The 24,840-nt window shown below is 29.2% G+C and overlaps 1 protein-coding gene and 2 long non-coding RNA genes across 3 annotated transcripts; 1 reads left to right on the top strand and 2 right to left on the bottom strand.

Moving 5' to 3' along the window:
- The first annotated feature begins 5,005 nt into the window (after positions 1-5,005).
- LOC123205758 lies at positions 5,006-5,855 on the top strand. Its single transcript, XR_006499893.1, has 2 exons — positions 5,006-5,374; positions 5,495-5,855. It is a non-coding gene; the product is annotated as an uncharacterized LOC123205758 (long non-coding RNA).
- Positions 5,856-7,355: 1,500 nt separating this feature from the next.
- Positions 7,356-8,005, bottom strand: LOC123205745. The gene is made up of 2 exons (XR_006499892.1): positions 7,691-8,005; positions 7,356-7,564 (listed from the first exon to the last, which is right to left on the bottom strand). It is a non-coding gene; the product is annotated as an uncharacterized LOC123205745 (long non-coding RNA).
- Positions 8,006-9,239: 1,234 nt separating this feature from the next.
- LOC123205740 (glucan endo-1,3-beta-glucosidase 2-like) lies at positions 9,240-14,438 on the bottom strand. Its single transcript, XM_044622765.1, has 4 exons — positions 14,184-14,438; positions 9,784-11,037; positions 9,663-9,690; positions 9,240-9,567 (listed from the first exon to the last, which is right to left on the bottom strand). The coding sequence occupies exons 1-4, from the start codon at positions 14,245-14,247 to the stop codon at positions 9,417-9,419; spliced, it is 1,497 nt and encodes a 498-aa protein (XP_044478700.1). The 5' UTR covers positions 14,248-14,438; the 3' UTR covers positions 9,240-9,416.
- Positions 14,439-24,840: the final 10,402 nt, after the last annotated feature.

Raw genomic sequence — 24,840 nt, forward strand, 5'->3', positions numbered from 1 at the left:
AATTCATCATGACTACGAAATGCTGGTTTTTGCCTTAAAAGAAAATGGACACAATCAACTGGGACATTTAAATAAGTTCGATACTCATTTTTGGATTTAGAAGAGTGCTACCAAAAAATGTTTAAATATATTGTTCTTGATTCAATAATGATTCACACATTTTTGGACTTGATTATGAGCACTAGCACTTCCGAAATGAATATTCAATTTTTCTTTCTTTTTCCAATTTGAAAACTCTTGACCAACAAAGTGATCACCACCTGCTTTATCAACAACATCTGACTTAAAAAGATAACAACAAAGACAAAACACTGCATCTTTCACTATATTATATTCTAACTGTTGACCAAATTCATTAAACCAAAAAACAATGAATCATCTTGAAAATCCATCAAAATCTTTAAAAGGAAACTCATAGCCTTTTGGTTGATAAGAATGTCTTTTCAAATGTATTCTTCTTACTTGATCTCAAATGTTAAGATTATATTCTAAAATTTCGTGGGCGTAAGCTTGGATCCATTGAAAAAATCTTGCGAATCGACATTTGCAATTTTACTTGAATCATCATTATTATCCCTTTGTCTAAACGATGAGATTATTGTTAACTTTCTTTTGAAATATCTCTCTATACTATTTTAAAACAACAACATATTACTTGAATAGATATAACAAGAAACTAATTTCTTCTAATAAAACAACGAAATAAAACTCAAATTTAATTGAATTTCACACAAACAAAATCATAAACACCTTAAGTACACAAATTACTACAACTTCAAACAAATCATTCTTGACAAATGCAATGGGATATCTTATATATCAATTTAATAATCAGTCTCAAAACAAATCATTAAATAAGCTCTATAAATAATTCAAATGACAAACGAATTCGATATTTCAAAATGAGAATAAGAAATTAAGAATCATAGGCACAACTTCAAACATCTCACAACCATCCAAGAAATAACCCACAATAAACTAAACTTTTATTGAAATAACCAATCTCAAAATAAATCATACAGTCAAATAAACTCTATAAATAGTTTGAAAATCAAATTCAAGTAAAATCTAAACAACCTAATATAACCTAAACCGTAATCAATCCAATCAAAAGGTCAAAATAACAAGAGGAGAGATAATTGATACTTGAAGGCTAAAGAAATATTTGAATAAATATATGAAATAAAAGTGGAAGAGAGTTAAATAAACAGTGCCAAAAGAAAAGCAAAAGCACTAAGGGCGAGTTATGTCATTAATTATGAAACCAATTTTATTTATATATATATATATATATAGAGAGAGAGAGAGAGAGAGAGAGAGAGAGAGTTATGTCATTAATTATGAAACCAATTTTATTTACAAAATTCATATTATATTACACTTTTATTGTACAGAATATATAAATACATAACATTGCATTTTACTCTTGAATGTGTGAATCGTAATTGAATCACAAAAAAGCAGAAGTGCGGATAAAGGGCAGAGGGAGCCTGTTAAAAAAAGTGAAATACATTATTATATACTATTATCATATATTTTATATAATAAAAATGTAATACAATAGTAATGTTGTAAATAAAATAGGTTTTCATTACTAATTAAAATATAATGTAAATAACAATGGTTTATATAACCCATGACAATATTGTAGATAAGAATGAACAATATTGAAAATAAGAATAATTGTTTTATAAAATGTGTAATTGCCTTTTGCCACCCAAGGTTTGGTGTAAAAACACTTTTTCACCCCGTAATTAGTATTAATGGACACGTCAATTGGGTCGGGCCGAATAGAGTCCCGACCCAAAACACAAAAAAAGAACCTAGCACTGTAGAGTGTCAGGCCAGACCCATGAGATATGTTGAATTCCACCTAGTTTTTGTTGACTCAAGGAGTCATTATACTCTTATTTTGATGATAACAAACTACTATGTCCCTTAGCATATTAACTAATGATTTTACTTGAGTGTATGTTTAGATTGCAAGAATTTATCTAATGCACTTGAAGGAGTTTCAAGATGAAAATGAAGACAAAGCTCAAGTGAAAAATTCTTGAAGATTTGAAGTAAAACTCAAGTTTAGGTAGACATGTTTGTAATTTGGAGCATTCGCTTGGATTAGAATATCTATTTGCATGAGATAGCTCACTTGAAAATTCATTTTTATATCTTTCACATTTTGGGTTAAAATGTCATTTTTCAAACTTATTGGGTTAGGCCAAGTTTTTCACTAAAGTTTATTAATTCATTTAAAATGATGAAGGTTTGTGAACTACATTTTCATATCTTAAAGTTGGTTTTGAAAGAATTTTCAAAATTGGGTTAAATTATCACTTTTCAAAGTTTTAGGGGTCAAATTGTGATTTTTGAAAATTCAGGGGGTAAATTATAATAAAATTCGGTCGACCGAATTTTATCGACCGAATCAGCTTTCGAATTGTCCAGAAGCCATGTATTTTGGCTTCCAGAAATTCAGTCAACCGAATTAAATTCGATCGACCGAATTTTGGTTTGAATTTTCCAACGGCTAGTGCCACGTAAGCTCCAAGGAAGTGTCATGTCACATCCGGTTGATCGAATTACATCTGGTCGATAGAATTGTGCGTTTTCTGGAAAACTAAAACAACTATTCTTTGTGCACAATGATAACTTTCCTTATTTTCCCCTATATAAACCCAATCAATTTCGTTCGAAAAGAACTTTTGCCACCAAGAACTTTCACATATTTGAGAACAATTAATTTTGAGCTATTCACTTGTAAATTCTTTTCTCTAATCAAAACCCTTGCTCATACACTTTGTAATTTCATTTGCATTGGATTGTACTAAGCTTTAACTTTCATATACACTCTTTGAGAGAGATTATATTTCAATTTTGTACTAAAATTCATGCTATAAAAGAGTGAGGTTTACTCTTGGAGGGATTAGAAAATCTCTAGTGAGAGAAATTGAGTTTTAACATTTGTAAAGGTTAATAGCACCTTGGAAGCTATTTTAGTTGTGAAGAAAAGCTTGGTTGAGGTGTTGGTCAACCAAAGATTAGTGGAATACTCCAAGAGAGAAAGCTTGGAGGAGTGGACGTAGGCCGGGTTGAGCCGAACCACTATATATCACGTGTTTGATTTTCTCCTCCCTTTAACTCATACTTTATATTATGTTATTTTGATTGTATTGATTATTTGAAATATTTTTGTTATTCTTATAAATTGGATTAAAAATAGGCAATATCCATTGATTTGAATAAATTGTTTTAATTCTCTAAATTGGTAAAGATTGTTTTAAATTGTCTAATTCACCCCCATCTTAGCTCATTCGATCCTATAGTTTTAATATCTATTTTTAATTTTTTTCTTCTCAACCCCATTGATCTACATAATTGATGATATATTTGTACTCGTGATGGGGATGATGAAATGTATGCAATGACATGTCTAATTACTTCTAAATGTTTTTTAGCCAAGCTCAAGTCTTGTTGAACGATTAAATTAATAATATGACATGCATACCTAACATGAAATATTTTTTCATTAAATGGAGGAGATAAATGATTATACCTATATTCAATAACTTTATAATATTTTTAACATTATCAAAAGTAATTGAAAAAATATAATTATTAATTTTATATTCCTCAAAAATATTTGTTAATGTACGATAAATTGTAAGACTATTATGCAGATATTCTAAATTTCTAAACGTAATATTTTTTTTACATAATTGCCAATTAAAATTAATATAATGGGCAGTTGCATAAAGATACCCTATATGTTGATTTGTAGCGGTCCATAAATAAGAAGTTATTAAAATAACACCATTAAAATTACTTAATTCTCTAATAATTTTTATTTTCATTAATTCATAATTTCTCAATATATATGACCCAAGAGTTAACCTAGAAATTCTTCTAAATGCTGATTGAATACTATTTTGTATCATTCATTCTAGAATTTCATCATCAGCATAACTAAAAGGTTGATTAGAAACAACTAAGTCCCTAGCCATATAATCTCGCATCTTCATTTGATCGTATGTAAAAATTGACATTTTTTTCATATGTTTGAAACCGTTAGGACCTCCTACTGAAGTGGCACCTGGACCAACGGATCGCGATCTGGTGAATGCAATTTGTTTTTGTCCTCTGAGCTCACGTGAAATTTTTTTACAGTAATCAGTAACATGTCAACGAAGATGTCCCTCCCACTTGTACTTGCACATGTTAAACAAGAACCACAATGTTTACATACTGCTTGATGAATTAATTTTTTGTCTATTGTTTCCTTTATTCTATCGAAGTGCTCTCATACTATTGACATTTGTTTTCTTTCTCTCTCTGTCGAATAATGTGAACTAGTAACTGTACCACTTTCACCCGTTGATACTCCCCCTATTCCACCTTGTGCATCATCAATAATATCATCAGCACCAGCATGATAATATTCAAATAGATTAAATTCATTTGACATTAGATCCATTTGTAATGATAAAATAAAAATAAAAATAAAATTATAAACACAAAGTATTATTATTTGTGAATTTAGATATTTTTCGAAAAAAAAAGCTAATGAAAGAAAATGAGATTAAAAATATAATGAAATAATTTAAATTGAGAGTTTTGTAATTATAAATGAAAGTAAAAATGAAAAATTGAGTAGGTTTTTATAGAAAAAAATAAAGCAACGGCTACTGGCCAGTAGCCATTGAAAGCCAGGCAGAAACCGTTGCGTTTGCCACAAGGCAGAAACCGTTGTTTCTACCATTTGGCAGAAACATCTTTTGCCAAAAAGCAAAAGAAGATTTGGTAGAAATAGAAAAAAAAAACTATTTTTTTTAATTTTATTTTGTAAACAGTATCATGTCAACGTATGAGTCTGATATTAAAGCCTGAAACCCAACCCAACAGACCCATAGGTCTGGTTCGACACTCTACAATATCGGGCCGAGTCTTATCGTGTTAGGTTCCTTTTTCATGCTTTGAGCTAGGACTCCATTCGGCCCGACCCAATTGATGTGTCTACGTAAAACCAGAATCCACCTACCCTACTTTCTCATTGAATTCTTATCGTTGTTCCTGATTAGCTATTTTCTGTATGACATTGTTATAAGTTGTGATGGGATTCGTTCTCCCATAGCTAAGTGGATGGGATTCTCTAAGCCAAATTATGTTAGTCATTGTGCTTTACCGTGGGCTTGCATTTTATCCCAATGGATAACCATTTGAACCAGAAGTTAATTCCATAAGAGGATTGCGTGCCGGATATGTTCCTTTCTCCTACAAAAGTTCACTGGTTTATCTGTTTCAACAACTCATCTCCAGATCTCGCACTTGCTCTGTTTGTGTTAATATGAATTCTTTCATCTAGTGCAAACATTGAAGAGTAATTCTTACATCGTCGAAGCTATTTTTTTTGTCTAATATAATGCTATATATATGAAACAATTAAATTTATTTATCCCTCTTGCTTAATACTGTGATGTGGTTTTTTGATTTTGTGTAGGTTAGGTGTTTGATAATAAGCCTATGAGGAGTTCTTAAACCCTGTCACCTGCATTCAAACTCTTTACTCCAATCAAGCAATTATCCACTGCCAAAACACTTCAACCTGCCACCTACCCACTCTCACACCACCCATTCACAAACCCCCTGTTCATAACCACGATAACAGTTTGAAAAAGACTTCCTCCCGCCAGCAATCTCTTTTACACAATTTTATATTCGTGCTCATTTCGTCCCATAAACACTCACCCATGAGTTGCAGATTTTGGTGTAGATGAGTTGTAAATTTTGGCTGAAACATTTGTTGATTAGGGGTTGCAAATTTTTGTGAAGTGAAATCATAGTTGCATTGGCTTTTGGAATTTACTGTATTATTTCTGTTGACAGAGCTACAATTTAGCTGAAAAATGTTTTTACACCGAACCTTAGGAGGGAAATTATAAGTTTAACCTTTTTTTTAATCATATATACATATATACATATATATCACTCATTCCAAAATTTAAACAAAAATATCACAACAATATTTTATTTTCTTAAAATACTCTTATTGATGTAACTCATGAAGAAAGAAAAAATATCATCTTTCTTTTTTTTCTCGTAAAGAAGGAATTTCTGTAATATAGAAAAAAAATTTTCAATAGAAAAGATACATGATTGAACAATAAAATTTGTATGTTATATATTTTCTTTATGAACAATTGAAAATCAAATAATGTATAATAAATTCATATTCATGATTTTATATGAAATTTAATTTTATTATGATTTATGTTAGATTGTTTAATGCGTTTAATGTTATATTAATAATTATAAAATCTAAAAATTTAAATCTAAAAAATTTTCACACAAAAAACAGGTTAACAATGTCAACCTCTTGGCATTAACATTAACCTTTGGAGGCAACACGACGCCAACCCTCTACTGAATTTATTTTTTTAAGTTTTCTTCAATGCAACGAGGCTCCATGAGCACCTCTAAATCCCGTTACTTGAAAGAAAACTTAAAAAAATAAATCTAGTAAAGAGTTGGCGTTGCGTTGTACCAAGAGTTGGTGTTAACACCCAGAGGTTGGCATTAACACTCAAAGGTTGGCGTTGCCAACCCGTTCTTTGTATGAAAATTTTTCAGATTTAAATTTTTATACTTTATAATCATTAATATAACATTAAACAATATTATAACAACTTTAAATAATAAAAACAACATGAAATAACAATATTAAATAATCTAATAAGATAAAATCATAATAAAATTAAATTTCACATGAATCATAGACATAAATCTATCATACATTATTTAATTCTTAATTATTCATAAAAAAAATATATAACATACAAATTTTATTATTCAATCGTATGTCTTATCTGTTGAATAATTTTTTTTTTCATATTTTAGAGATCCCTAAGGCTAAGAAAAAAAGAGGAATGATATTCTCTTTTTCTCTCTTAATTCCATAATCGAGAGTATTTTAAATAAATGAAATAAGATTTTTGTTTAAATTTTAAAATGAATAGTATATACGTAAACACGGTAAAAATTTTAATTTCCCTGTAATTAACAACATTATTGTAAGTACCAATAATATTAGTTTTATTACTGTATATATAGATTTTTTCCCTTGTAAGTTCAAGAGGGCCACTTGAGCCCTGCCAAGAAGATGCAACACTGATGATGGTGCGTTTGTACCTCTTTTGTTAATGTGCTAATTTGAAAATCTTATCACGGTGCCGTTTAAATAAGAGGAGGGGATGGAGGGTTATGGCACCCACAACCGATGGAGGAGGTGACGGCTGAAGGAATTAATTAGTCTCAATGCTCGGCCTACTCAATGACTACTAACAGAAAATCTCAACAAAAAATCCACCTAAATTGTTGGGTCTCAATTATCCAACACAATAACCATGATTTAGATACTAAAACAAACAATAAAAATTAAATGAATGCTCTCAGTTGAAAGGCCACAGTTGTCCACAGCAGAGAACTCGAAGCGAGTGCATCTCTAAGCCTTAAGCAAAGAATAACGAAACCAAATCACTTCTGGCGCTTGACAAAGCCTTCTTCTTCATCTCTAAAAGATAGAGACTACCGATTAATCTCACTCAATTAGAAACCAGAATCATCAAGCAACATCAACCAAAACAAGTGATAAAATGCATTAATTTCTAAGCTTAAGTCAAAGAAATCTTCCACTCACTTCCGTCTCTATTCGGTGTGGTTAAAGCAAAATCAATCATCATAGAGCAATCAATGTGTTTGAGAAGAGCAAAAATATGGAACCTACGAGAAAGAGCAAGAATCCATGACAGAACAAAGGAAAAAAGGAATCTGCTTGTCCGAAAGTACCTCTGATTTCTTTTGCATCTTTCGTATTCTTTGTGCTACCATAATCATGAACACAGAGAATCATAGATAGATGCCCATATTTGCTTTCCAAGCTTAAAAATTTTACAGAAACAGCTTAGAAAACTAGGGTTTTCGCGTGTAAACCAGGCAGCAAAATGAGAATCGGTGTCTCCAACATAAGAGCGGCTTCTATAAATAGAGATAAAAGTTAGGGTTGCGCTGGGGAAAACCTGCAATTACATAAGTACCCCTCACATTTGCTTCAAAAGATGTTGTATAGGAGGAGGGTAGTATAGTCTAATGAGAAAAAGCCAATCAACATAAACTTCTAACTTCAATTTAAGACAATTAAATCTATCAATCTAATTTTGACCAGCTAGGTTTGATTTTAAAAAAGTGGTGAAATTAAAATTAGATATAACAATTTTGATCTAAATTTAGGATTTTTGATTCTAATAAAGAGAAAATTTTCTGAAATAGGATAGAGAACAAAAACGAAGACAAAAAATAATATCGTGATCGGAGACGGGGATACATATGTCCCGTCTTTGCCCTCCATTCATATTTAACTCTTTTATATTAATATTTTTGCTTAACATATTTTTATAGTTTTAAATTGTTTATATTTTTTAAATTTTTATGTTTTTATGCATATTAAAGTAATTAATATATGATATTTGTAATAATTAAAATAGTAAATTAATTTTAATTTAATTAATTTTGTTATTTAATATATTTATATTATAATTAGAGAATATAGAGAAAAAAAATTTCTAACAAAGACAAAAACAGTAATTGATATCTCTTTTCCAACCCTTTTAGTTGTCTTTCTTAGTAAAATTTGTGTATTTCAATAAATAATTGGAATTGGATTCAATATAAAAATCTCCTACTTTTATCCTTTCTTTAAAATTACCCGCAAACTTAAACACCAAGGTGAGTTAATGAACCAAATAGTATAAAGTGTGGCTCAAATTCAGCTCAAATTTGATTTAAAAAATTAATTTTAATCTCTTAATTTTTTAAAAATTGCATATAAACTACTTTTTATTAGCTTTTCATCTTATTTTTATTCCATCTATAATTGATTTTTTTTTCTTTTTTTAACTTTTAACAAATTTATAACGTAACAAGAAGGCTATAGCAAAGAAGTAATCCAATCGATCACCACAAATAGCAATCTTATTAAATCTATATTCGTAAAGTTAATATTTTGCACCGTAGTAATAATAAGTGATCGATTCAAAAACTTGACACAAACCTGTTTAGTGTGATCGATGAAATAATTCAAATAAGGTTATTCATCCCAAAATTCTAATATGGGTGTCTCAAGATTTACCTATCTAACAAAATTGAATAGAGTTCCTCAGTCATAAAAATCTGAGATGGGTACAAAAGGATAATGTAGAAAATCATAATAATAATAATAAGAATGATAGATAATGCAAATACAATGAAGCTGGCCCCTTACAACACGCCCTTGAGTTTGTTTTTTCACAAAATTGAATGACTACTTTCCTGAACCCACTGTTTCTATAAAAATTAAACTCAATGGTGAAAGTACAATTCAATACTCTCTACAGGAAAATAACACTGCAGATTAGTACAAATATTAATGTCAAGATACTTCTTAATGCTTCATTGCTGTAAATCTTGTAGGAAGAAGAAACTGCTGTGGAATTCATAGATGGGGCTGTGATATTTACAAATGAACCATTCCTACCGAGGCTGCAATAAAACAGAAAATAAAAAATCAACCAAAAATTAGAAACGAAGCAGCTTCCTTCTGATGATTGAAAAGGTCTAGGAGTAACTTTGTTTACCTTCCTGGGAACATACAGGAACCGTGACCTGCATCAGTGAAACCAAATTGAGTGTTGTTGGTACTCAAGAAAGTGAACTACTATGATAATTCATATGTATGAAATATGAATTTCATCTTACTTGGATCTGTCGTGGTGATTGCAGCCACCCCATTGAAATCACAGGCCTCAGGGGTCTTCCCCATCTGATGATAGTAAGTGTCGAAAGCATAAGTTGCATGTGTGATCACATTGTCAGGCTCATAGCAGGGTTTTCCCTGCTGCAAAGGCGAGCAATCAACCTTTCCCACTCCACATGCCCAATCTAATGCTGCCTGCAGCATCTTAGGATCAGCACCGTCCTTGGCAGTGCAATAAGTTTGGTTTGTAGTATCATTAGCTAACACTGCTCCAGCACCAGTCAAGCGTAATATGTAAACAGGATCTCCATTTGCATCAAACAGTCCCCAGTTCTTCTCAGAGATTGGTCCAGGTTTTGTATCCTCATTATAGAGCTCATAGATATAAGTACTAACGGCAACTCCAGGGTGTTTCGGAGTTCCGGTTTTGTTCAGCACATGCCTTATTAAATTGCTGTTGTAAGTGTTTGCATTTTCCAAAGTTGCATCCGGCTCATTGGAATCGCCTTTTGATGGCCAGCCTGATTCAGTCACTACAACAGGAATATTAGTGAAGTTCAAAAATGCCATTGCAAAGTATGCTGCATCCACGGTAGCATCAAAGACATTGGAATAATGAACAAGTGTGTTAGAGTCGACAGCTTCTTTGCTTGGAGGGAGAGGCTTAAAGAGCGCATAATCCAATGGAATCACACCATTAGAGAGAATATAATCATAGTATGGATATATGTTGAGCATGAGATACGAACCCGTGGACTGCAGGAAATTTAGCATGGGGAGCAAAACTGGATTCCATGAATGGTTGAAGAAGGCTTGGGAAGGTGGGAAAGGATCAAGAATTAAGGACGGAGGAAGGGGCGTTGAAACTTTTATATGGCGATCTAAATCAGACGCAATGAGGGCTGACTGAATGAACTTCATGGCATTTACAAGAACTGGTGCTGCACTTGGGAGAGTGGTTAGAACCTCTGAACCTACACATATGCCTGTGATGTTTGTCGCTGGATAATGTGCCACAATATTCTTGGACACCCAATTGGCTGCAGTAGAATTTGATTGACCAATTCCTAGGAGTTGTTCATTTGGGACAGAAACAAGGACCTGAATTCCTGTGTTTGCTAGTGCAACTAGCATCCCCCGATCAGCGTCATATAGCCGGACATGTCGGATTTGCTGGGCTTTTAGTAGGGCTACTACTTGAGTAGGATGTGGCATGTCTGAGAGGTCGGTTCCAATATTTACACCAATGAAAGGTTCTGCAATAATGAAATGACTACAATATCATGCATTTATCATATGTTTATACAAATTAACTCTAATACAAATGGCAATTAGGAGGATTGTTTATGAGAAACACATTCGATGCCTTTGTACATTTCTACCATCATACGTAAAAGTAAGCAAGCATAATCTCACAATTTTTAGAACTATAAGAAACACAACATAGTGAAGATTCAAATAATGAGCATTGCTCTGCATATGCATATAGAACAGATCAATTTCCACACCATTTAGCAATATGCCAAACGCCTATACTACTAATGCCTCATTTAAACATTTGAATTTCAGAACAATCAGTTTTATTATAGAAGTTTTACCAGAAAGTTAAACCAAATCGTTTATTTAAATTTACTTAACAAGGTTGCCGCATATTTTCCAGGAAAATCTGTTTCAAGTGTATGCTGTTTTTCAAAGGTTCATAAGCTCCCTCAATCTAGATAGAAAATGTTACAGCATAGCTGTATTTGCAATCTCATGTTGAAACAAAAGTTGGAAATTTTTTACAAGAATTTTTCCATGTTTTGACTTGCAATTATTCTAGGAATTCTGGAGAGACAACACGTTTATAGAAAGGAAACTTTCTCGGAACTAACTCATTCTGCATAACAAAACTGTAGGAATGGACATGTGCAATAAAGAAATACGGTAGTAAATGCTGAGTGGTATACTAAAAATCAAAATTCAATAAAGGAATAATGATTATTTCCCACCCATTTTTTGCCCCAATGACACTTTTGCACCCTCAAACTTGAAAAACGAAACTTACCCACCTTCCATTCTATTAGTAAAATTCATTAATTTTTAAGACTAATACAACACTTTATTTCTTTCAATGTTATAAATAAAACTTTGTCCAAAAACTTTATTATATTTAATTTTCACCCTTAGTTTATATTAATTTTAGAATTAATAATTATAAATATAAATTACAAAAATTAAAATAGTTGTTGACGATAAATGTCGTCAACCATTCTAGTGTGATTCTGACTAGATTGATGCGATTTTTGATTAATCACACTGAGATAGTGTGATTCTGATTGTGATTGCAAAATTGCACCGTAATGATACATTTTGCTTGCGATTCTAACTGTCTTTAATGACTGTTTTAATTTTTTAAATTTTTATTTTTAATTAAAAATAGAGTTATCAAAGATAAATATTTAAATTGATAAAAGAAAATTAAGTTGTTTATATTTTAGAAGTGTAAGTGACACTAATTTTATAAATTAAGAAATGTTTTTTAGTGAGAAAGTGTGGTTAGAATATTCTAGTCTCTCACTTAATAAAGGCCAAAAGACTTATTCCCACCCAAGGTTAGGTGTAAACCCAAGAGGCTTATTCCCACCCAAAGCCTGTAAAATTTTTGTGTTATTGTCAAAGATAAAAATTTTATTGGAAGAAAAAAATACTTTATACTATTTTTCATCATAGTTTTAAAAACTAATAATTTTCCTCTAACTTAATTCCTATCATCTAGGGTTTACATATTTTAAGATTAACAATCAATCCCTCAAATTTTTAAAACATTACATTACACCCCCAAAAAATCATTTCTTCTTTCTAGCAACATCCTTCCTGGCGATTCACTCCAGCATGACATCAATCCCACAAATGGCACCTCTTCTCCTTCTATGGTGGTTTTTTGACACAGAAACCTCCAAAAATTAAATCAAAATGGCTGGATTTTCGTGCACGGATTTGTGCAAATTTGCACATATTCATTCACAAAAATCCGACCATTTCGAACAAATTTGTGGTGGTTTCCATGTCAAAGAACCATTGGAGATGGAGGGGAGATACAGCCGGAGTGAATCATCAAGAAGAACAATCACCAGAAAAATGGAATGAAGCTTTGAGCATATAAGTGCAATGTTTGAAACTTTAAGGGCGGTGACTGTTAACTCTAAAATATAAAATCTTAGAAACCATTGATGGTGAGTGTGAAAATATAACCTTTTAAAATTAAGTTAGAGAAAAAATGATTAGTTTTCAAAACTAAAGTGAAAAAAATAAATAAATTTTTTTTTGTCTAAATAAAATTTTTAAATGACAATTTTACACTTAACTGTAATAGTTAAAATTAACGGATTTGTGGGCATTTAAATTTTTAAAAATTAAGCGGTGTGAGTGGGTTTACACTAAACCTTGGGTGGGAATAGATCTTTTGACCCAAGAATAAAATACAACAATGAAGATTGGCTTCAAGTTCTAATTCCTAAGCAAAAGTGCATTAATCCGCTAGCCTATTGGCTCATCTGCACTGCCAAGACAAAGGGCACTGTTAAATCATAGACAAATGAGGCAAAATTAAACGACATATGAGCTGGAAAACAAGGAGGATTGAGGTCCCTCTAATGCTTTATATTTTCTTCTTTACCATAAATTTCAAGACTAAAGTCAAATATACATAAGAGTTTCCACTTAAAGCAGTGAGAGAACAGTCCGCAAGATTATATATTTTCCATTTACCAAGTGGTGATAAATGTTACCCAGATCTCCACTTAAAGCTAGTCTGCAAATATAGAGTAATAATTTGCAACAATAAAGAAAATGGCAGATTCTATTATTTTCCTAGAGTTACTAAAAACTCAGAACTCCACTTTCTGTGCTAATTTATTTCAACATTAATATCCAAGCTGGGAACCAGAGAAGCAGTGATGAATGAATAAGAAAGAGAATGTTAGTGTTTTTTTTTTTTTTTTCCCAAACTTAATTTGAGTGGCGAAGGATGTGGAATCCCCGAGTGAGTGGGTTTGGTGGGTACAATCAATGAACCTAGGGCTTACTTGATTAGTATGATCGGTTCAACTTCAAATGAGCGATCAGACTCAAATAAGTTTTTCTTGATACCAAAAACTTTATTTTTTTTTACAAGCTATATTAGATCATCTCAGCTCATCTCTACTGATAAAATTTCGCTACAAACAATACTGTAAACTGTTTATAATAAGAAAGATTCAGATAATTTTATGGGATGTCAGTCAGGCAAGAAAAAACTACCGCAAAGAAACAATGTGATGAACTTTAAACGAAGAACAATACAAAAACAGTAAGAACTGAGAAGAACATGGAAGAAAAGCAAAAAAAATATAATTTTGAAAGAAAAGAGAAAAAATCTCACCTTCGTCGGCTCTTACAGCGGATAACACGGCTAAAAGAAGAATAAGAGTGGTAAGCAGAGCCATAAGACTAAATCTTGTAAAACACCCTGAAAAGAATCTCAAAAGGAGATAACAATGAGAAGGGAAAGAGAGAGACTGTGAGTGTGAAAGTGGTAGCTACGTGAACCCAGAAAAGCAGGCAGAGTAAATTAATTAATAATAGCTTAGACCGCGAGAGGGAGGTTTTCCAAGCTAGCAATGGGTGTAAATGTGATCAATGGAATGCCAAAGGACTTATTCCGAACAAACATATCTTGTTTTCCCAAGTTTTTGTCTATCATCTTAAAAAATCTCAAATACTCTGAATTATTAAAATTAACTATTTTAAAAATAAAATCATTATTTTATCTATAATATTAAAAATAAACTAAAATTTAATTTTTTCTTTCCTCTCTAAACCTTAAAAACTAAAAGTTTTTTCTAACTCAAGTTTAAAAAAAATACATTTCCCCCCTATATTTAGTTTTTAGATCTCTGGTGTCAAACCTGATGCTATCGCCAATGACAAATGTCTCCCGATGTCTTCTCTCCCTCTGATAGTTAAGTTTTTCTCATTTGAAAGTTTGGATGACATCGATTGATACTAAAAAGATGAAACTATTCATCTTTCCCTACGAAGACGAGATTCGAGGAGACAATGTTTCATCTTCTTTGACAAAACATCATTTTCTATTAGATTTAGGACTATCAATCGAAAGAAAAGATAGTGAAAGAGTAACTATTAGAAAAAAAGAAAGAAGATGTGATGGAAGAAGCATTGGAGATGATGTCAGAATTTAAAAACTAACCTTTAGAGGGGAAAATGTTATTTTTTTTAATTCGACTTATGAAAAAAATTATTAATTTTTAGGATATAAAAAAAATAAAAATTTTAAAATGTTAGGATTTATTAACTTTAACTAATTATAAATTAGTGGAGAAAATTTTTAAAATTTAACAGTAGAATGTTGCGTTTTTTTGAAAGAAAGTGGGGTAAGAGAGTACAAGTGTCCACAAGTCACGTTAAAAATTTGTCAGGAAATGAATGGCTGTAATATCATCTGCAAACTTTTGTTGTCGGATGATTAGCCGTTAAAGGGGAGAGAGAGATAATTTTTTAATTTTAGTAAAAACAAAAAACAAAGAAGGTCATCAAAAGAAACCAGGGTCCTTGTCCCAACGGTCATTTTGATCGGACCTTTTCAGTTGTTCATATGCCTTGTCTTGTCCGTGACCATACTCCTCCCTGTTACTATTTTCCATTCAAGGGAAGTTGGGGGCCAGATTTAAAGATTATTTTTAAAAGGCCAAAGGACATGTCACATTCAAAATATCTTTTAATATTAAATTTTTAATTTTTAATTTTAAAAATTTTATTTATCCACTTATAAATAATTAAAACTAATAAAATTTTAACCTTTTAAAAATTTATTTCTTTTTTCTCTTTAAAATCTTAAAAACCAATTTTTTTTATAGACAAAGTTTTAAAAAATGATATTTTTCTCTTAAATGTTTAGTTCTCAAACCTAGTGCCATTGTCGGTAGCCTCTCCCTCTTAAAGTTTTCTCTCCCTCTGACGATCTCTCTCCTCTCAGTTGGATACCTGATCAACATCAAATCAAGCCAAGAGACAAAGAGCTTTGTCGGGAAGATGAAGCTCTTCATCTTCCCAGCCAAAGACGAAGATCTCGTCTTCCCTAATGTCTTCTTCTGGGAAGATGATCGTCTTCCCAGATAAACACTAGATCTTCGTCTTCATCTCTCCAATTTGATTCGACGTCGATTGGACATCCAATTGAAAGGAGAGAGATCGCTGGAGAGAGAGAAAACTTTAAAAGGGAGAGGCTATTGGCAATAACGCTTGAGTTTGAAAACTAAACCCTAGGGGGAGAATATCATTTTTTAAAACTTTGCTCATGACAGAAATGATTAGTTTTTAGGTTTTTGGGAGGAAATAAGAGATTAAATTTTAATTTATTTTTAATATTACAAATAAAATAATAATTTTTTCATTAAAACTAACAGACTTAATCCCCTATAAGTAGATGTTTGGAATTTTCATAATTAAGAGGTAAAAACTTGAGATTAGAAGATACTTTGGGTTGGAATAAGTCCTTCGGCCTTTTTAAAATTTATATTTTATTATTTATATTATTTTGCTTAATTTACCTAATAATAAAATATTTCAATAAGCTTTTATTATTAGAGGTGATATTGTAAGTAATATAAGAAGTAATTTGATTATCACATTCACTCAAGATATTAAAAAATTATCAAGTTAATTTTAATTTTATTATAATTATATCTTTATATATTAGTTTTTTAGAACAAAAATAATCTTATTTCAAATAAATATAATAACTAACATGAATTTTTTTTTAAAATAATTATACTTAAAGGTGTTTAAGTAAAATAATATCTTAATATTTTTTATTACTTCTAACCAAACACAATAATTATTTATACCTACTAATTTTTATCAAATTTTATACTTATAATCTTTCAAGTAATTTATCTTTGTGATAATTTTTTATTTTTTGTAATAAAATATTATTCAAACTAAACACACCCAAAGTTAAGTGAAATACCCTTAATTTTTCAAAAATTTAATTTGTTAATCATCCATTTCCGTGAATGAATTATATTTGGTTTTTCTAAGAAAAAGACAATCAGGTCATTTTAAATATTTGTTTGGGTGTAAAGAAAAAAAGAAAATAGAAAAAAATAAATGATGATAAGAGAAAACAAAAACAACAAAGGAAAAAAAATCATATAAAAAGAGTAAGGAGTGAAAAGGGAAAATAAAAAAAATAGAAGGAAATAAGAAAATTGAAAAAAGAAAAAGAAAAATAGGAATTATCTATGGAAATGACCTTCTTGTCCATCCACTTAACAAAATTCATTAATAAAAATAGATAATAAATGGTAAATTTTCGAATTTAAAATATAAGAATTTATCAAGGAATAGTTATCTGGGCTATCCAATTCTATTTATAAGTCTTTACATTTTTTTAAGATTTTTCTTTTTTCTTATATCTCGTTATAATTAAGAAAAATATAATATAAGTAAGAATTATTATTCCTCATAGTTCTTCTTCAATCTTTTCTTTAAAAAAAAAGTGCATAAGAGATGGGTTTTTTTTTTTTCTTTTAAAAGTTGAATGCATATTTTATCTGAGTATGTATTAATATACAAGTTAGATAAATAATTAGATATATTTATATTTATTTTGTAATTTCTAATAATAAGTATTGAATTGTATGTTTCTATATGAATAAGCATCCTAAATAGTGCTTTGACAAATATGTCCTTTTTAGATATAATATAATTTTGTATGTTACAAGTTTGAAAAAAAAAATTAATTTATCAAATATAAGAACATTAAAACAAAAACTGTATATAAATCAGAGATAATAATCTTATTATATTGTTTGATGTAATTTTGAAATTTATTACGACGAAAAAAATAAATATGCACAACAATTTTGTCAAAATTAAAATATTTTTTTAGGCCAAACGACTATTTGCTATACAATTTTTTATGAAATTACAAATTTTTACTCTTATAAATTTGAAAAAACCAATTTCTTAAACATTAGTTAAATTTTTTAAAATAGTTTGTCAAATTTTTTTATGAAATGGTTGAAAAGACAAAAATAAAATAAAATACCCAAGGACATGCAATCATAAATATAGATATAATTTCAATTATTTTTCACCTTAATTTATATAATTTCAATTTAAAATTATAAAAGTTTTTACTAACATAAATATAGATATGAATGTCAATGACATACAATCATATATTTGGAGACAAAAGTAGTTTTTAAAAATATTATGGCTGTTTACCTTTTGATAATTTTAAAAATGATAATCATATCCAAAAAAATCAAACAAAACATAATAAATTAGGGACATGAATGTCACATTATAAACTGCTGGATTTATAGTATATTTTAAAAAATATATAAAGTTGAATGTAATAATTTTTTAGGTAAGATAAAAAAATATCTATTTACCTTAATAATAAAGGTTAAAAATGATATTTAAACTCTTATAATATTATACATAATTTAATTTAATTAAAATGACATAAATACTATTTAACCGTTAAAACTAACTTTTGAGTTCAATAGATGATTGAGAAATTTATTTTTTATATTTAAATGATAAAAATGTGTATTTCATTGTAGGTTGGGTGGAACTTAGACCTTTGACCAATTTTTTTATTGAATGAAATGTTCTCTATGTTAGGAAAAAAGTCAAATATTTTAGCTTATTGTTTATATTTGTTAACCAAAGAAACCTAACAAATGTTCACTCAGTAAAATTACTTACACTCATAATTAAGACCCAAAAAAAAAAAAAAACACGCCTTAAGAATTTTAAGCCTAGACGTTTTTACTTATACTCTTGTTAGCAAGTGTTAAGTAGGGTTAGATTTGAATTGATTTCAGTTCAAACTTAAATTAAGTTTAAAAATTTAATATTTTTTAGTTTGAGTTTTAAGGGTATGCAGCTCATTAAACTCACAAGTTTAAAAAAATTGAATATAAATAAACTAAAATGATATTATTTTGATTAATAAATATAAAAATAATGTCATTTTAGTATCAAATCGAACTCAAAACTTGATTTAAACTTAAAATTGACTTTTTTCAAACGAGTCAAATTCAAACATTTTTAAAGTGAGTCGAGCTTGACTTGAATCTAATCCTAGTGTTAAGTCATAATATATATATATATATATATATATATATATATATTTATTTGTTTATTTATTTATTTATTTATTTATTTATTTATTTATTTATGAGACTAAAATGATATCAAAAAATATTCGAATCACGTATCGTGTTGTATGATATAATTTTTAAAAAATGAAATAATAAAAAAATAAAAGATATGTTATCATTTTTTTTAAAATCACAAAAACTTATACAAATTTAAAATTTCTCATACACACCCCTACTACATCATCATTTTTCTCTAAAAAATGTATTAATCTATATCAATAATACATATTACATTGTATGATACGTCTATTATATCGTATTAATTACGATACATCTTATGATATATATTATTTTTTATCTGTATCGTAGAATATATATATCGTGTATTATAAGATACTGCTAACTATGATATCAAGTAACTCAAATATAAGGGATATTAATTAAAATAAACAAAAAAAATTCGTTTAAACCTTTTTAGGCCAACTTTTGATGCAGTTACCTTTCTAAACAAACTTATCGTTTATTCAAATAATATCTTATCCTTTGAAATATACCTTCCTTTCAATCATGTTCTTTCTCAACACACCTGATAACATCACATTTCAGCAGTGCATCATCATATTGAAAATAAGATTAGTAAATTATATCATAATAAATTGAAACTTTCATTGAAAACTTATTGTGAAAACTTTTATTGATAAAAGTTAAAAACTTTGAATACTGATTTCTAAAAAAGATTGATGTTTTTGTTTGTTTGTTGATAGTTATCAATTACATTACTTGTAGGTAATTAATATTTGTTGTATTAGTCAAAATAGGACAAATTCTGATGTTTAAATTGGAAAGAAAAGTAGAAATTTCATAGAAACGGGAATGTGCGAATGTGTATGCACATGCGTATTGAATTTTCAAGTGCAAATGTCTTAAATTTTTAAAGATGATTTGATTTCTTACCTTTGAATTTGGGGTTTAATTTAATAAATACCTAAAATTTTGACACTGCAACTACATATTTTTATACACATACGTATTTAAAAAATTTTGAAGCGTTAATAAGTATTTATTTAATACTCATTCACACATTCGCATTTGCATACCTAATTACATATATATTTATGCATTCGCATACGTATTCATGCATTCGTATTCGCATTCACACATTCACATTCACGCATTCACATTCTTGCTTCTAGGAAATTGCATTTTTGCTTTTTGTTTTGATCCAGACATCAAAACTTTGTTCTTCTCTATGAACTACAATACAATCAAGCAAAATCTAGCCAAATATATATGATTAAATATGCAAAATAATCATTACAAATCGATCGAAACCCTAAACCATAAAAACCTTAATCATCACAAAAACCACCACATTTGGCCCCATTTTCATCAATTCAATCATAATTCAAAGATATCAATAATATTATACAAACTCAAGGGTCATCGGACAGACAACAAAAATGGAGTCCGTAGTATTATGTTTGTCGGATGTTCAAACTACAAAAATGGAGTTGCTATTAGTGTGTTTCCGATTTACTATCTTCGGCTTAAGCTTGTGAGGTTTGCGTTTACTTTGAAAAGAAATGTTTTAGTTTTCGTTAGATTTTGACATTAAGGGTAAAATAGATAAATCATATATAATTTACTTATAAAAATAACTACATCAAAAGTTCACATAAAAAGGTTAAACAGAAAAAATTTACTTATTTTAATTAATATCTCCAAACATAATAAAGTAATAATTTTTTCTATAATTATTATTTTATTTATTAATTTTTCTTCTGTGATAAATGAAGAATTATTCATATATCATTGGATTTTAGCTTCAAATTTCTTAGGTAGAGCCTGTTATAAGTTAATTTATGGTTATTATGATAATAATTCTTATATGTGTTTGAAGTTTTTATACCTGCGCATTAGCCCGGAAAATCTTTGTCTTGTAAATTTCTCAAATTCACCTGAGGAAATAAACGCGGGCAAACTTTTAATTCCTAGTTTTTTATTGGCCAAATAACTAGTTCGCATCCAAAGTTTGATGAAATGACATATTCCTACTTTTAAGTTTGAAAAATGTCAAATTTTCACTTATTTGTTAAAATCAACTATTAATTTTAATGGTCAAAGGGTATTTATATCATTTTATCCAAATATCATAACATAGAGTGTGAGTAAGGTGTAAGTGTCATTTTTCAAAACTTAGTAAGGAGCAAATCAATATATATATATTTTTTTATAAATTATTATGTTCATCTCATATATTTTAAAAACATTTATGCTCTCAATTTGTTGTATTCTACTAATTTCTTTAGGAGTGTAATAATTTTTGAAATTATAGAGATGATGTATCACCTCTCTCCAAATATATACCTATATATAGAATATAACCCAAAAAAATGTGTACAATTTGACTTCTTAATAAAAAAACAATAAAATTAAAATAATGATATTATTCACTTGATCATAAATGTACGTGCAAAAAAAGTGTAAACTAAATAAATACTTTAAATATATTAAAAAATTCCTTCATTATTATAAACCAGGTGTAGAAAAACAAACTAACAATTCATAAAGTGCATAATTATAAAGAAAGTCAACACAGGAAAACATGAAAACCATGAAATTGGAAATAATGATTTTGCCCCTCCACCTTATGCAGTGAATTGCACTAGACTATTGGTCTTCTTGTATACCCCACTATTCACTTCTACATGCAAAACCACATAAAGGAAAGTGTGAATGGAAAACACTCAATAAGTAAGTAACATTTTAACACCTAACATTTAGCACAAAACATATAACTAAAATTGGTGTTCCATCACTAAGTCTCTATGTGGTTATAGCAAAATTTTTTGACATTCTCTCATATGTCTATTTGTCTAGTCTTGGCACCCTCAAGCCTTAGATACATAGGTCATCTCACAAAGTCTACTAAAATATAAGTTGATCTCGATATATTTGATGACTTAGTGAAAGTAATCAACATCTCAGATGTTTACTAACTATTATGTCTCATGCACATGCAGACCAGACTATCAGGCTAACGTGCTATGATACCCTAGTTACATAGGGAAATTGGTCACAATCCCTTCCTTATTAGATACCCATGACAACGGGATTGCTAATTGAAATACCATTCTCAGATGACTCTTACCATGAGCACACATGTGATGCATCATTCTAACCACGTTAGAAACTAACTGAAGTGTCACTATCCCTTATCATGCACACCTAAACTGAACTGAACTATATAGTTAGTGCACCTTGACACCAAGTGCAATGTATATCTCATAGATATTCATATCTTGTATAACTCTATTGCTTTTATATATCTTACTACTTACGTGCTCAACTGGTAGTTATCGAGGTGTACACTACTTTCTTTAACACTTTTCTTATTTTTGACTTGGATTCAACTCAATCAGAGTCTATATCATCTTCCACTTAGTCGGACACCTTTATTATAGTTAGTTATCTTAATTAGATTTGTTGAAGTTTCTCTATTTTATTTCTTTTCTCTTCCCCTCATTGCAAATAACCTAGGGGTAATAGTCTTTTCTTATTTCTTGGTATACACGAGCATGTCTTAATCTTGCATCCCCTTGCTCCTCTAGTAACTTACATACAAGCGTGTTGTAGTCTTACATCCTCGTGTTCAACAAGCACACACGGGCTTATACTTTAAGTCTACACGGATTTCCAATATTAGGGAAGCCACATATAAGCATGTGTCACATACCACACAGTCATGTGAACTTCTCCTCAGAACTAACGTGTTGTTGCTTATGAATTATTTCTATACGAAAGGATATACGAGTGTGTGAGCTATCACATATTACTGTATATTGTGATCTAAAAATTGTTCGACCTACTGTTTTCTACATTTTTGACCTAACTCTGACAATTCATCATGTACTAAGATTCAATTTATATGTCTTTATGCATCGTAATCCTCTTTTGTTTAACCATAAACATATATGGAATGGATTGAAATTGGGGTAGGATTTATGGGGACATGCAAATTTTTGCATTGTCTCAGCTACTTCGTTGGTTGTCTTGCAGTATGTACCGGTGAATTTATCATTTTTCCTGATTTATTCCACATTTTATTGGGTCCCTCTCTTTTCTTTTGACTATTCTATAATTGGTCATGATAATAGGTGGAACCAATAAATTTAAATTACACTAAACCTTTTTCTGTTAGTTCTGGGAAATTCTATACTAATTGCAGAATATGTTTATGCAGACTGACATTTTATTATTTGAGCTTTTTTAGACTGCATTTTTTTTCTTCTAATTATAAACATTTTCATGTTGGTCCTAATGTTCCTATAATATTTTTGGGAAAAACTCTCTTCCAAACCTTTATTTCAAGTTTATTCATTTGTTTTAGGGGAGGGGATAATATTTCATCAACACCAGGCGTCAGATAATTTAAATCTTAATTCCTTGAGGATATATTTATATTAGGTTGATAAGATGCTGTATTGGTATTTCTATTTTTGATTGGATGTTATCTTGTTGTACAAAGTAAATATGTCAATTGGGTTAGACCAAATGGAGGTCTAATTAGATTCGAAAGCTCATTATTATGCAGGCTTAGGGTCCGGTCCGACCCATTGACGGGTACAAAACATAAGGCAATTATTCATTGAAGCACATTTTTTTATGCTGGAGATGCCTTGGTTAAAACTATATTCTTTTTGCTCTCAACATCACACTTTCTTGTTGTTTATGGATCTTCATCCTGCCATAGCATAAAGTAGCATTTTTCAGTATACATGTTATTTATTTACTTGAATTCGTGTTCTGCAAGGTTAATGCCTATACATGATCTGATTTTAAGGTTTGAAAGATTATGCCGGAATGTATCTGAATCGATTAACCCTTTCGATTTGTCCATATTTCTTGTATGCATGACACTTGATATTATTGGTATGGACAAAATTACGGCAGTCACAATCTTTTCCTCGTTACCAAGGTAGTGTCATCACAGTTAAACACAATGAAAATACTAAAATACCCTTAGACTTTTGGTGTTATAAATGTATATTGAAATTTAAAAATTTTAAAAACACACCAAACGTTTTTAGAAATTCTAAAAACATTAAAAGAGTAGTACTATTACCTCTAAATTTTTTTAAGAAAATTACAATTTATCTCAAACATATGATTATATTGACACCCCTATCTTGTACTAGTAAATTTTTTCATTTTAATTAAAAGTAATATAAATTAAGAGTATAAATATTACTTAATAAGCTTTTGGAGTTACGAGATTATTTAGAGGGTTTTTTTTTTTTTACTTTTTAATATTTTTATAAAAAATTTAATTGACTTTTCATAATTAACTTCATTATGGTTAGTAAAAATATTTTGTCGAATTAATACGGTTTTGTTATCATCAATATATTATCTTAAAATTAATAAAACACAAACAATAAAGCTAAAACTCGTAAATTACACTTCTACAATATTATATCTGAAACTAAAATTCGTTAATCATGAAATGTATATTAGTATAGAATAGTATTATTTGTATAAATAATATATATAATTTTATAATTAAGTGTTATTGTATTTTTAATTTAAAATTATTTAATTACATGGTGACATATAATTATTTATATACAAAGTTATATACAGTATTTATACATTTAGATTTATTTATTAATATGTCATATACTAAAAAAATGATTATTTTCCATCTAAATTCTGTCGAAATGGCAAGTTCCTACCTATAAAAGCGAAAAATAATGTTTTTCATTTTTAGTAAAATTAGTTAATCTTTTTTTGACCTTTAATAAACACATTGGAAAAACAAAAATACCCTCCATAACTTTTGGTATTTATTAAAAATAAATAATATTCTACCGTAGATCAAACGAATTAATTATTGCAATT

This window comes from Mangifera indica, unplaced genomic scaffold (assembly GCF_011075055.1).
Source record: "Mangifera indica cultivar Alphonso unplaced genomic scaffold, CATAS_Mindica_2.1 Un_0014, whole genome shotgun sequence".
In the NCBI taxonomy this organism is placed as follows: Eukaryota; Viridiplantae; Streptophyta; class Magnoliopsida; order Sapindales; family Anacardiaceae; genus Mangifera; species Mangifera indica.

Coding starts and splice junctions, on each gene's coding strand:
- LOC123205740 (XM_044622765.1), bottom strand. CDS start 14,247: ATGGCTCTGCTTACCACTCTTATTCTTCTTTTAGCCGTGTTATCCGCT. Junction 11,038..14,183: donor CGCTGTAAGAGCCGACGAAG/GTGAGATTTTTT, acceptor TCATTATTGCAG/AACCTTTCATTGGTGTAAAT. Junction 9,568..9,662: donor TCCTGTATGTTCCCAGGAAG/GTAAACAAAGTT, acceptor GTTTTATTGCAG/CCTCGGTAGGAATGGTTCAT.